The 14,571-nt window shown below is 41.2% G+C and overlaps 1 protein-coding gene across 4 annotated transcripts in view; it reads left to right on the top strand.

The window, feature by feature from the left end:
• ACAP2 (ArfGAP with coiled-coil, ankyrin repeat and PH domains 2) overlaps positions 1-14,571 on the top strand; it is a 402,961-nt gene that overhangs the window by 125,801 nt on the left and 262,589 nt on the right. For all 4 annotated transcript variants that reach the window (XM_078666362.1, XM_078666364.1, XM_078666363.1 and 1 more), the window contains exons 3-4: positions 2,980-3,099; positions 8,642-8,695. In XM_078666362.1, coding sequence (XP_078522488.1) covers positions 2,980-3,099; positions 8,642-8,695 — 174 coding nt within the window. The remainder of the gene's footprint in view (positions 1-2,979; positions 3,100-8,641; positions 8,696-14,571) is intronic.

The raw sequence follows: 14,571 nt of genomic DNA, 5'->3' as shown, positions 1-14,571 counted from the left end.
TAAATTTTTAAGTATTAATTATTAAAAAAAATTGAAAGCCAATGTTATTTGTAATATCAATACATCTAAGTCACGTAAATACACAACATGTTACAAATGCTATAGGTGTTTGCGAAAGTTATAACTATTGGCATTGTAAATGACAAAGCTATTAATTTAGCTATTTTAAAAAATAACACATAAATAAAAATAAAAAAATTTATAAGACCAATAGCTCAACCTGTCCTAATGCAAGCCCTATTGCATTTTCCAATGCTTGTTTGCCAAAGGGATTAAAGCAATTCCAGCTGATTGATTGGGCTTGGGTGTGTTATACAAGCAGAGTTGATTATTGGCCAAGGCTAAATCAGGATCGATTTTAGACCCTTTACCACCAAGGTCCATGAATGAGGTTGCCCCAATCCTGGGATATACTCTGGCATACATATGTAACATCTCCCTAACTACAGCCACTTTCCCACGTAACTGGAAAGTAACACGTATTAAACCTCTTTTGAAAAAGGCTTTAGCAGACCCTACCGATGCACAAAATTATAGACCCATCTCCCTGCTCCCGTGCTGGTCCAAAATCATGGAAACAATAATAAATCAACACCTCTCAAATTATTTAGAACAGAATAAGATCCTGGACCCCTCTCAGTCAGGCTTTCGGGCATCTCATAGCACGGAGGCCGCCATGCTTGAAGTTACGGATACGTTTAGGATGTCGCTTGACTGGGATGCTCCAGTCATTCTAGTGCTGCTGGATCTGTCGGCAGCCTTCAACACCATCTGTCGCAGCATTCTGTTAAGCAGGCTGCTAGAGATTGGTGTTGGAGGCTCAGCCTTGAAATGGATTCAGAGTTACCTCCCTGATATAACCCAATCTGTTCAGCTAGATGCCTATGTGTCAACTACAGCTGCAGTGGACAAGGGGATATCGCAGGGCTCTATTCTGAGTCCTAATTTATTCAATCTATATGTTGCCCCTTTGGCCTCAATCATCAGAGACTGTGGGTTTGAAACCATATCCTTCGCTGATGATACGCAGCTGATTGTACATATAGAGAAGGATTCTGCCGAAACGAAAGTTAAGTTTTTAAAGTGCATTACCAATATAGCAGATTGGATGAAGAGGATCTTTTTACAACTAAATTCCTCAAAAACAGAGATTCTCCTGTTTGGCAAGGCTGTGGACCTGTGGTCCTCAGACTGGTTGCCTTCTGAATTGGGAGAGGCCCCCTCCCCGAGAAGTTGGGCGAAGAATCTTGGGATAAAGATTGATAATCAGCTTTCAATGGAGGAGCAGGTGAAGACGCTTACAGGCTCCTGCTTCAGGACCATGCGGATGTTGAGAAAGATTTTCCCATGGATCCCGCTCAGCGCCAGGAAGACTCTTATTCGGGCGCTACTAATTAGTCGCCTTGACTACGGTAATTCCTTGCTGGTAGGAATTAGGGAGGACCTATTATCCAAACTACAGGTCGTGCAAAATACAGCTGCCCGTCTTGCCCTTGATAAACCAGTCCGAACTCATTCTTTGCCCCTCCTACGCCAATTGCATTGGCTTCCAGTCAAGAAACGGGCCACCGTTAAGATGCCGTGCCTGGTCTTTAGGTCCTTGCACGGATTGGGACCGGCCTATTTGACAAACAAACTTAAATGGTATCACCCTGCACGTCAGCTCAGATCCAGTAATTGTAAGCTGTTGCGCTGCAATAGAATCAGGATGGTAAAAATGGGAGGTCGTGCTTTTTCCTATCTGGCACCTAAACTCTGGCACGACCTCCCTGAACAAATTCGGGAATGCCTGAATCTGTCCCAATTAAAAAAATTGCTCAAAACCTGGCTCTTTTAATTTGCTCCTCATAGACTGCCTGTCTTTCTCAGGCGCCGAGATATCCCCTTGTGGATGATTTGTGCGCAATACAAATTACACAAATAAATAAATAATAAGGTCTTACAACGGCCAGATTTTATTTCCTGTAAGACATCATTCTTGTCCAAACTTGATAAATATCTAAAAGTATAGTCCTAACTTGAGTATATTCCCTTTTCTTCGTCTTCCTTTGATTGGGATTTCCTGATAATGTCTGTCTGAGAGTGTACTGTCACGTTCCACTGAGGATGCTACTACTTGATGTGACAGACTGACTGACCATACATCTAGTGCTGAAATTGTATTTTTTTAATGTTTTAATGTAAGTTATAGTTTGATATTTTTGCTACTAGTCAGTTCAATTAAACTGCTACTGCAGTTTCCTTATGTACTTTTCCCATCTTCTGAGATGTCTCGTGAGGTGAGAAGGTGAATTATGAATGTCAGCACATTTTGCAACATATTTCTGAAGTTGATGATTACGATGATCATCTTGATTGAATGTATATGTAAAGTACAACGATCTCTTTCTATATAAAATGTATTTTTCTTATCTGAATAAAAAATGTAAAATCGAAGAATAAAGACACAGCGGGAGGGGGCTTCCTTGCAGGAGAAAGGGGTGTGCTCATGTAAATTGTATTGGATGCGCAAAGCTCTGTAACTTTAAGCCCTTGCATGCGGCCGATTTAAAGAGTGGGCGGGATCATGACGGCCCCCAGCCGTCATCAGCACACGCCCATCGTGATGCATGACGGACGAGGGCCGTCATCAGCATGGAAGGGGTTAAATATCAATTTCTGGTTCCTTATCTACATGCCAAGGTACCTACCGGCTGTGAATCAAAGTCACAGTAAAGATAGGGTGGTTTAGAAACCCTCAGCACTCAATCGAGTGTCTCTTACAATAAGATAAAACTGCTTCCCTGTTGCTTTATAAACATGCTTTGCAGGGACTGAGCAACAATATCGAAAGAACTGTTATTAAGATATAAGTCTGTGCCAGGAATTAAAATGAGCCAAAGGAAAAATCCTGGTTTTTATATGTGCAGCGGGGTTCTGGAAAGTCTAAGTATGTCACAGTGGAGGTGGAAATAATTCCTTTCTCTCTTCTTTTCTTAGCTTGTTAAGTTATGTATTGGCATGATTGATGCAGGCAAGGCCTTTTGTGCTGCCAACAAGCAATTTATGAATGGCATTCGGGACCTCGCACAGTATTCAAGCAAGGATGTGGTGATTGAGGTAAGCTATGAATTGGACTTTTTTAAAATGTTTAATGGAATTCTAGTTTGATGTTAACATCCCACTAACAAAAAGAATCATATTTTCAGATTATGTATAACCATGACATTTAGAATGAATAAAAAACATATTAGCCCTTCATCAGCATCACAAAATATTTATTTGGTTGATAAAACAGCCATAAAAGAATACAAACAGCTGCATCAATGTAAAAATAATTGCAAAAATGGTACATAATATAATAATCAGTAAAACATGAATAACTCGTCCAGCTAAAACAGTACATCCGTTAATCAAGTTTTAATCCCTTGAATGCCAAAGCAGCTCGCAAAAACTATAACATTCATTCGCTAGGGAACATGGGGAGATAAAACATGGCTGGCCTTACTTGGTTAAAATGTAAGGACTTCAACATAGGAATTAAAAACTGCTTCCTGGGCAAATTATAGTGGGAATAAAACATTACAAAATACAGTGTCCTGAAGAGATTTATTGTCGCAACTCCAGAGCAACCACGCGTCTGGCCGCGCCCAGCCATGCATCAAGCTGCGCCCAGCCATGCATCAAGCTGCGCCCAGCCATGCATCAAGCTGCGCCCAGCCACGCATCAAGCTGCGCCCAGCCATGCATCAAGCTGCGCCCAGCCATGCATCAAGCTGCGCCCAGCCACGCATCAAGCTGCGCCCAGCCACGCATCAAGCTGCGCCCAGCCACGCATCAAGCTGCGCCCAGCCACGCATCAAGCTGTGCCCAGCCACGCACCAAGCTGCGCCCATCCACATAGGGACGCTAAGAGATGTCAAAGTTGGTAAAACCTTAACCTGGCCAATAAAAACCTATTCTGCTGTAGACCAACCTTGGCTAGATACGACTCCATCCCCTGCACATTTGTCAGCAGCATGTGACCCCGCACTGATGGTTTCTGCAGCTCATGCTGCTCTTTTCTCCATATGGGTTCGATCCAAGAACAGCCTCTTAACACACCCCAGCTCATGCATGTACATACAGAGAAGTGGGATTCTCAAAAATGTCGGTAATGCCTAGGGAGGCAAAAGCTGCCTTCACATAGGCAATCCACAGAATTTTATGTTCCCAATCAAGGGCCAGGCAGTAGGCAAGGATCAACCGAATTAACTTTAATTCCTCCCTGCTCCATCTCTTAATCCAGCCCAGGAAAGGTCTTAAGGATACCAAGTCACTTGTCCAAGGCCTAGCTCTGCCTGCACCCAGAATGCTGTGGTAGGGAATGGGACCTGTACCATCTAACGTAAAAATGTATTCGCTGCAGTTAAAATTGTATCCAAGTTTATATATCCCAAACTTAACTACCATACCGAAGTTGGGATATTCATTTAGCCTGATACATTTTTAAAAGATCCCTTGCCACCCGCGAACCTAGCCTACATGCAAAACTGGAAACTGCCCCCATGGTTTTAGTAAAATCAGATCTTTTAGCCTCAATTAATGGCTTCCAACAGTTTTTGGCATCAAATAAAGTAACCAAGTAAGGGAACGAACACTGTGACTTTACACAAAGTAAAATTAGCCACGTTAAAGGTCTTCTACTTTTAGATTTTGGGCCCACTACCATCACACAGAACTTTGATAAGGTGAACGATAAAATCTAGATTCCCCATATAAGCCCTTCGTTAAGGAAGCATATGAATTACTTTTTGAATAAAGATATCATAGGAAAATAAAATGTAGTTGAATTGTTTGGGGTGCACTCTTGTACCTTTTCTGTAAGAAAGAATGTGTATCATATGTATATAGTTAAGGGTTCTTCAGGTTTAGCATGTGATCAGTGTTCTAGAATTTACATTAACTGGATGAATTATGTCAATAATATAAATATGGTGCATACCAAGATGTTTAGATGAACCATAACAATCAATTACTAGCAATGTAATGTATGTTGTGTAATACAGACGTTGCATCAGTTAAAAGTTTAACACTTGTCCCCAATGTATGTACTACCACCGTTAGGAATGTTAATCCTAAGGGAGGTTTAGCATTGCGGTTGGAAAATATTCATTGGTAACCTTTGATAGTTGAATGGTCCCCAGTTGTTGGATAACTTCAAATACATAGTTTGTGTCGTGTGAGAAGACGCCTTGATCTGGTGCCGTATTAGGCAGGGACTAACTAGGCTTTGCTCTGTAGACTAAGTTACACTGCCTTCCCCCACATTACAGTTTAGGGTTTGAGAGAGGGTGATTGAAGGGGAATTAAGGTCTGCTCTGCGTGATTCAAAGGCTTTTATAATTGTGCCACCTACATTTTCAGGCGGAGCTTGTTCAATCATTTTTGTGCCTCTCACCCCATGGTAACTTGAAACCCCTTGCCAAGAAAGAAAACATCATATTATATGTTTTAACAAAGGTTTTTGTTTTCATGTTAATGTGAGGTTTGCTGCAAAGCATTCAAAAATCGGTGTAGTCTCGGAGTCAGAACATGTTCACAATCATTTTAATTCATTGCCTTTTATGTAGATCACAAGTGAAAAGAATTGTCTGGGATGAAATTGCTCAAATTAGCTCCTTAAATTTTCGGACCACAGCATTAATACGTTTGCAATTTTACTAAGTGGGCACCTTTACCTTGATGTTATTTGCTTCGGAATCCAAATTAAAACACTTAGGCTGTGTCTCTGATTAGTAGCATTCTGCGGAGGCTTAGTAAAGGACCGGAACAGCAGACCGGTCCACTTTAGGCCTTTTAAAGTATCTAACCCTATGACCATAACCCCAGGGACCATATGACCATCATTGCTGACGTGATAGTTGTTGCTAATATTGATCAGAAGCTCATCCGTCGGTTTCAGAAATCAGACAAATCAGCCTAGGATGGTAACTAGGGCGTACAACACTGTTCAAACCTGTCTTGTGTTCTGAAACTTCCACTATCTTCCAGTCCAGATCGGGGTGGGCTTCACCGTCCCCTCTCTGTCTTTCTGCACAGTACCTGGATAAACACCAAATACTTTTAAATCCAGTCTGCAAATCCCAACGTATAAGACCGCGGGAGATGGGTCTTAATGCATCCCCCAAATTGAAATTCCTCTATTAGAACCCCTTCTAGTACCTGGGTACTAAAGAGGAATCTCTCCCGCAGCAGCTCTTTCTCCTATTTATCAATATTACTCATTTCCAGTTAACCCCTTTGCCGCAGGGGTAATTCCCCCACGGCGCGGGGGGGGGGGGTGTCTCCGCTGCACCGCGCTGGGCGTGTCACGACTCCGTCCACTGATTGATTCTCCGCACAGGCGCGAAATCATTTGCACATGGAAGTGCCGCGGCCGTTATGACGAGCCCAGCTCGTCATGAGCACAGCTCCAATGTGCCTCATGACAAGCATGGATGTGGTTAAAATGCACACATTTCCTTTTAGTGTTTTTAAACCCTGCAGTCCACTGACTCTATGCATGTCCCAGAAACATAAACCTGCTTTTAGAGACACATACGTGTGCCGAGTTAAAGTAGATCTCTCTTTTGTGGTTTGATACCCAAAGTCCACTGTCTAAATACAAATGCTGTTTACATAGACCTGAAATGAGATAATACAAGTCCTGTGAAGAGAATTTGGATAATAGCATTACGTGGCAAGCAGAAATAGTTTGAGACACTTCTTTCAGACTCCCTTAATTTTTTCTTTTCAACCATTACCTTACACCTTCTCCATAAGAGTCAATTTGTTCTGTGCAACAGCACTGTTCTTCTAGGCTGGTGAAGAGCCATCATATCATGGTCGGCTTAAAAAATCCACAGTGACTCAATGTGCAAGCGACTCTGCAAAAATGTGTTCACCACGGTTCATATGTATATACTTGGGGGGTGAGGGGATTGGAGTACTGACACTTTAAGGAAACAAATACACCAAGTAACAAGCCATGTCTTGCGTAAAGCCAATTTATGACTAGGCCAAGACACAATTTGTATTACGCCGGCGTAGTTTTGAATAATTTCTGGCATTTTCCTTCATGCGTGAAATTCCCGAAATTGCGTCATGTCACATAATTTCTAGTCTTTTTAAATAAAAAGTTTGTTGCTGGAGACTGGGAACAAAAATATAAAAGTGGTTGCTGTTCGTGGCACTTGTGGGGTTTTTTTGTGCAAAATGTGTCCTCGCTTCCAAAATGGACACGAGGATACATTTCACAATACCATATGGCACTAAACACCAGAAGGCATTTCACATATTTTTTCTGAAATTTTCCGTAATTATGCAAAATGAAATTAAGCGAATTTCGCACATCTGTATTTATGACATTATGGGACATTTGTCTTTTTTAGTGGCCTGCACCAGAGGTGAGCTTCCTTGTGGTCATTATGTCTTACTGATAACATATTCATCGTTCATGTTCAAGCTATAATTTACAGTTCATTATTGTTAGGTATTGCCTAAATTAAGTGCTTTTAGACATTGGCAAAGTAACCTTTAATTATATGCTGCCTGCTCTTCAAAAGTAAAACCAAGGGCTCTAGGCATTTTGTGTTGGTAACTAGTATCGGTATGAAAAATACACAAAAATACTGATGTTCTGCTTTAAATTCCTGTTTATTTGGAAACATTTCATAGATTAATTTAAAGACATCCTTACTTAACCAACTACTTTTGGTAGCCTGTCCATTAATTCCTACATTTTGGGTTTCATTTAAAGCAATTAGGTTTGATAATTGTTGCTGTTCTTTTTAATTGTTCAATCACTTAACAATGATTTTCAGAAGATTCTTGCTAGTGCTATAAAGTACAATCAGCTAGATTAATCAAAGACCCGTTTTGCGAGTCTTTAATAGCGATTCATAAGGAATCGCTATTAAGGACTTGCAAAACGGGATTCATGTAGGAATTGCAAAAAATATTGCGATTCCTACATCTTCCTTATTTGCGATTAGCAAATTGCTAATCGCAAATAAGGAATAACTTCCCATTCATTCCTATGGGCCTAAAGGCCCATAGGAATGAATGGGGAGTTGTTCCTTATTTGCGATTAGCAATTTGCTAATCGCAAATAAGAATGCGATTTCAAGGGTGCCAGGGGTGTCCAAAGGACACCCTGTAGCACCCCTGAAAAGCAAATGTAGCCAGATGTTGCGCACACACATGTCCAAAGGACATGTGTGTGTGTAACATACCACTCAGAAAAATGCACTAAAGTGCATTTTTCTGAGTTTTTCGCTATTTACCACAAAGTTACAATTCGTGGTAAATAGCGGCCAGAAATAGCGAATTCGCTAATAGAAAATGGTTAATGAATTGCATTTAAGGAATCTCAAATAGAGATTCCTTGAATGCAATTCCTCACAAATATGCGATATCGCAATTAGCGATTTTTGCATTTGGGATGATGAATCCCAAATGCAGAAATTGCACTCGCAAAGGGCCAGATTCTCAGAATCTGGCCCTTTGCGAGCCGATTTTTCTTTCATGAATCTACCTGTATGTGTTCCAGATAGGATGCACTGTGTTCTTCAGTTGAATATTTAAAAAAATGACTGAATTTATATTACCTTATTTCTTTTTCTTGTTTTTTTTTTTGCAGTCTAGCTTGACGAAGTTCTCAGACAGCCTCCAAGAAATGATCAATTATCACACAGTAAGTTTGCCCCGATGTAAAAAAGAAATGTATGTCTCTGTTAACGATGTGTTAGTCATTACCCATTGAGTAAAGCTACAAAAGTTGTGTAAAACGGAGGCTCACAGGTCCTTACTTGCTATTATGTTTTATGCCACTGGGCTTTCCAGTAATTAAACTGTGTTTTTTATGTTGAATGCATACTTGGGAAAATATGATGGGCGGGGTTTGTGTGATAATGACGCACTGAATTTATTTCCCGCTGTTCAGAGAGTGGTATGGTGGGGCTGGGTAAGGTTCCCTGAGCAACTAGTGCCATTGTGGGTCTCAAGGAGCTATTCCTCTTTGGAAACACTGGCCAGATTTGGACCATCCAAAGGTTTGCCTAAATGTGGTCAGTGCTTGCCTGGTTATTTATTTATTTATTTATTTAGAAAGTATTATATAGCGTGAAAAAGATCCCAGTTTGGTTGGTAATACCAAAGTGACTGAGAGTGCCGCTGTACGTGTATGGACGCCCATTGCACTTCTGCTGATGCCTTGGTGCTGGTGGTCACCCGCTCAAGGCTTCCTCAACAAGGTACCCCAGTAATTCTTTAATAGAGCAGTAGCTTCCAAATGAAGATGGGCTTGCTTCCTGCCATACTTAAGCTAGGACCCATGAAAACTTGATCATCATGCTCGATGTTCCTTTTTTTTCCCTGACTCACTAAAACCAAGAAGAAAAACTAACACATTATGTTGCATTTTAATGTAGCTCATTCATACCATTAGTTTGGCCTTAAGTGCTATTCAGAGTTTTGTTGCTTTGTGGCAACACTTCCACTTACGCCAGATGGCCTAGGTGTTATATGGATAGTGAGCATGACGAGAAGGTCGAAGCGTTTACACAGTTGTTGGTCACAAACTTAATGTCCTGCAAGTCAGTGCTTAATTTGTAAAAGAATAAGTACTGGAGTCCAGAGTGTTACTCAGAAGCCCACGGGTGATACTATTGAATGTCGGAGGTGCTGAATGCCAAGGCTGCGTACGTATTATTAATTCTACCTCGTGTCTCTTTCATCCACCACCAGATAATCCCTGCCTTTTTAGCTTACTCCGGCAGGTTCCTGCTTACTCTTGTTGGTTTTTTCACTGTTTTGTTTCTACTTCTTTCCTGATAAGTGCCGGTGGGCCTCACCTGCAAGGAGTGAGAGGTGTGGTGCTGCGGCCAGAGCGGCTGACTCGGGAGTAGGGTGGTTCACGGTTTGAACCCCAGCGGCAGCTCAGTTCACCATCATGTGACTCTTGGCAATAGCTCACTTAATCTCACCAAAGGCCCCCAGCGCCTTGAAACCTTAAGGGCTGATATGTTTGTGCTTTACAAATATGGATTATTTACTTACAACCACTGGCTCAAATTAAGCACTGCTTCAGGTGCTGCATACTGTTTCTGTAGACCAATGGTTGACTGGGTTTCTGGCAGAGGTCGAACAGGTTTGCTTTGTTCATGCCCTGATTGCATTTTGATGGTCTGCTACTTTCATCAATGGAGCTAAACACAATTTCAATCCCGATTTAATTTGAATCCACAGCTGGCGGAGCCCAAGTGCTACCGTCTTGAGGCTGGCGAGCTAATTGAAAATTAAATCAGTCATCGCCCTGAATGCATGTTTCCACTGCAGACAGACTCACTGGACACCGTTTCCTTTCCTATTAATAACTTGAGCTTCAGCAACTGTCAGCCTCGTTATTAGTTAAAGGATTCTGTTGTGTACACTGTCCAAGATCTCTGGAGGAAACCCGGGGCGTATCTCCGACACAAGAGCTTGACTGTCATTAACTTCCTTTCGGAATACTTTTAAGACACAGCTTTACACACAGATATTAATACTGCTAGCAAAATGTTGTTCAGAGCTACCCGAAGAATGCTGAAGAAAGGAAATACTCATTTGATAAACATGGTCTCTTGTTATTGTCGCGTTGCTTAAATGCCAGAACTATGACCGGAAGTCTCTGTATTTTTTTCCAATATTAATAAACCCTAAGATGTCAGAATCTGAGCTCGTGCATGTTTCCCTCCACTGCACTTAGTTCAGAGGTGGAAGGCCAGCTTCCTGGCCCGTCCGGCGCCTGTCACCACTTATGAGGTTATCTTCAAGTTGCGTCATCTGAAACTTGGCAGCTTGGCCATAGAAATGAGTTGGCCCGGACTGGGGAACCAAAAGTGGCTTAGTCAAAAATACTTAAAACAGCCCTCTTCCTTTATCTCATCTTGCAGTCTCTTTCCTTCCATCCGTTCTTTCTCTACTTCTCTCCTCTCTAATTGCTTTTTCTCTACCTCTCACCTCATTATCTCAACTATTCTCAGGGAGCTGGGGAAAGTGATCTGCCCATGGCCTTTTAAAACCTGCCTTCAAGCAACTTACATTCTCCAGATGGAAAGTGTCAATTTTTTTAATTGTTCCTGTTTCTTTAAATGCTGGCCTGTACTCTGTGTGCTATGATCAAAATGACAATTAACAATTAGACTTTAAATTCTACATTTTTTAAGATAATGGAGACCTAATAGGCATGTCGTTTTGAATTGGAAGTCATTATACTTTCATGCTGTAACCTGTTACCTTTGGCTTATTTATCATTTCTGACTCCTTCCACATCATAGTGTCAACAGTGGGGAAAGGTCTGATAAAGCAAATAATAGTTCCACTATCCTGTGCCTCCAGTAACCTCACTAATGGCCTTTCTCGATTTTACTTAATCAGGAAAAAAACGTTCAAATAATTCAGTATTTACAACATACTGAGGTGGAGTATATTTAGAACTCGGCAAGTTCGTCAATTTGTGGTTTGGTAACTTCTTTGGCAAAACCCATCTGCATTTCTTTTTCCCCCTCAAATATAAGTGTACTAAGGGGTATCCTTTTTAGCAATTGCCACATAAAACTTTTTTCCATGTTTGACAAATCTATTGTGTCTATTAATCTAGAAATTTGAACACATATGCAGTGTTTTTCCTCAATGATGTGGGAAGTAGGGACCAGCATGCCAACTTCTGAGGTCCTCTTATATTTAGCCTGAGGGATAGGCACATAAGATGAAAACTGATGAGTACACTATTGAAGTCAGGATATGTGCACAAGTAGAAACTTTCTCTAGATTCATAGTTTGCCCACATTTTTTGAATAGTCAGGAGGCCACTGCTATTCTTTTATTCCACATTTTCATAAACAAGAACTTTGGTACCTGATAGTAGCCCATATTCATGGTGATTGGTTGCAAGTTCAGGCCGATGTATTCGGGAAATCATGGGCTGAATGAATGGTAAGCACATAAGGTATATGTCTAGTTGTTCCCCTACCTGGTCTTATGAATGAGTCACAACGCTTCTGTGGCATGCTGCGCTAAAGGAGTCTCTAAGCTTAGGCCTTAGGCCTCACGGGTGCCCCCAAGAATCCTAAGGGTTATCATGTCTTCCTTAGGTGTACTCTGTCCACACACAAAACACTCATGAGGATAGTTTGAATCCTTAACCCGCGGTGTCATTTAGAGAACTGGTGTGTTAGATCAACGTTTCCAGATGTAACTAACAATATTTTTGAATGAGGAAACAAGTTTTCAGCAAACATAGCCATGTGGGTGACTTTGGAGAGATAAATCTTTCCCTAAGCGATGCATTACAATTTCCACCAATACAAGGTTAGCATAGGACTCCTTGTCATCAGGACACTTCGGTTCCAGTCCTGTTATTTTCGTTTATCATGTGAGTTCATTCCAGGACTTGTAGTCGTTATGTAGTTGATCTTGAACTCATTGGATTATTACACCCAACAACAATGATTTGTAAAGAGAAAGTCCAGACTGGCAAACTTATGTCCCCACAACCTGGTCCCATATTTTCCTATGTAAGCTGAAGTTTTATCACATGTCTGAAAAAATGCATATGCAGTATCATCTGCTGCAATTGTATTATACTTGAATATTTGCAACAAGAAACACAATCCATGCCAAATGTTGTACTTTCAAAACCATTGAACTTCTCCTTGTGCTCGAAAGTTAACAGCTTTCCTGACTAATGGCGCTATGAGAAGAGTTTGTTATGAAAAGGAATTATTGGAATCTTGGAATCTCAAGAAAATGTATTTGATCTTCATAACAAAATCTTTCAGTCTAAGAGTGAATGTGTGTTGACAGGATTTTCAGCAAGGATTCATGATTCATGACAGGGGAGAGGATGTGGCCTAACAGCTAAGGCGGTCAACCTTGAATCTGGGGAAGCAGGTTCGAGTCTCGGCAACAACGCCCAACATTCTTTGATTCTGGGCAAATATCTTAATCTCCCCGTGCCTAACAAAAAGATTAATGTGTCCTTGTGTAATACAACTGGTGCTCCTGTAAAGCGCTCTGATACCTGATATCTTTGGGTCAAGTTTACGCTTTATAAAACTCTGAAAAATCTTTGCTTGTCCTTTCTCCCCTCCTGTGTCCTTCTCTCCCGCCCTCTTTCTCTCCGTGTTGCCTGATCCCCCAGCCCACTCCCCTGTTTTAGTTTTTTCCAATAAATGGAGAAGTGGGTACGGGGACAAGGCAGCACAGAGGCAGGGTGGGTGAGAAAGGAAGTTGGTGGGCGGAGAGGGCATGTGAGAGGGGGTGGAGATGCGCATAGATATAAGTAAATAAAAATGCACCATGACATGCCTAGAGTTAATATGCTTTTTTGTGAAAGTGCATTACTACTCATCGTTGATATTGTCACATTGTTTTTTTCGCCCTTAAATTAGTTTTAGTCATGCTGCACAGCTACGCTGCTGTACATCATGGCTACAAATCATCACTTAACCGTAGCAGACCCATTTGATGACTATATCTATATTTATTTAGACTTTCAGACTTTCAAGCAACTGGTCTACATCCTGCACTCTTCTAATGTAGTACATCTGATTATTGTGCATAACTTTCAAATGTGCAGGGAATTTTAACTGTGCAACCGCACCGAGCCTTTTAAAGTCCTCCATTCTCCTGCCCAATTCCCACTGCCTTTTTAGAGTTGTTCGGGCCAAATCTGAACGAATCTCATAGGCAAAATCTCTGGGTTTCAGGGATTTTTTGTTTTAAAGCATAGTTGAGAATGTTTTCCTTCAAGGAGAACGGCAAAAAATTTATTAGAATTTTTCTTGGCTTCTACCGGTTAGGATTTTTGCAAAAAGGGTCCCTATGGATCCTCTGAATATCGTTCTTCAGCTCTTCCACTGACTCGTCGATCTGGACCGATTCTTTAATTGATTGATTGATTGATGCTTTATTTCGATATGCACATATCATAAAAGCAGTACAAAAAAATATAAAAAACAGCATGTCGAAATAAGTAAGACTGTACAAATAGAATGGCAATTAAAACACGATGTATCAGAATAAATTATCTAAAAAGAGAATTAAATTGATATGGACAGTCTTCTAAGTCTTATCAACCAAGCCCATTTTAAAAATTTTGCAACAGCGCAAACAATAGGAGGGGCTGTATTCGTTAAAAGAATCCGAAGGGCAACAGAGTGCTGACGAGTCCCCAATTCTCTGCAAATTGGGCCAAGCCAACGTGATCTGGGGCGACCATAGTCCGGGCATTCAAAAAGGAAGTGAGGTACCGTCTCTGGTTTATCCAAACAAGAGGCACAAAAGCGTGATGTGAGCTGGGCTTTGTTCCACCTTGAACAGAGATCCGCCAAGGGCAAGGTTCCTAGCCGAAATTTTATATACAGGGACCTATCCATGGCAACTGTAATGATATCCATATATGGCTCATACAAGACAACGTCTTTAAACAACAGGAAAGCTGCGGTGGTTTTGCAGTGCTGCTGGCTACTAGAGCGCTTCACGTCAACCCACTCCCAGAAAAGTTTTTTTAGAGTCTTCTTTGGTGGG

Source organism: Lissotriton helveticus, chromosome 11, assembly GCF_964261635.1.
Source record: "Lissotriton helveticus chromosome 11, aLisHel1.1, whole genome shotgun sequence".
Lineage (NCBI taxonomy): Eukaryota > Metazoa > Chordata > Amphibia > Caudata > Salamandridae > Lissotriton > Lissotriton helveticus.
This window is presented reverse-complemented; position numbering and strand designations above follow the sequence as displayed.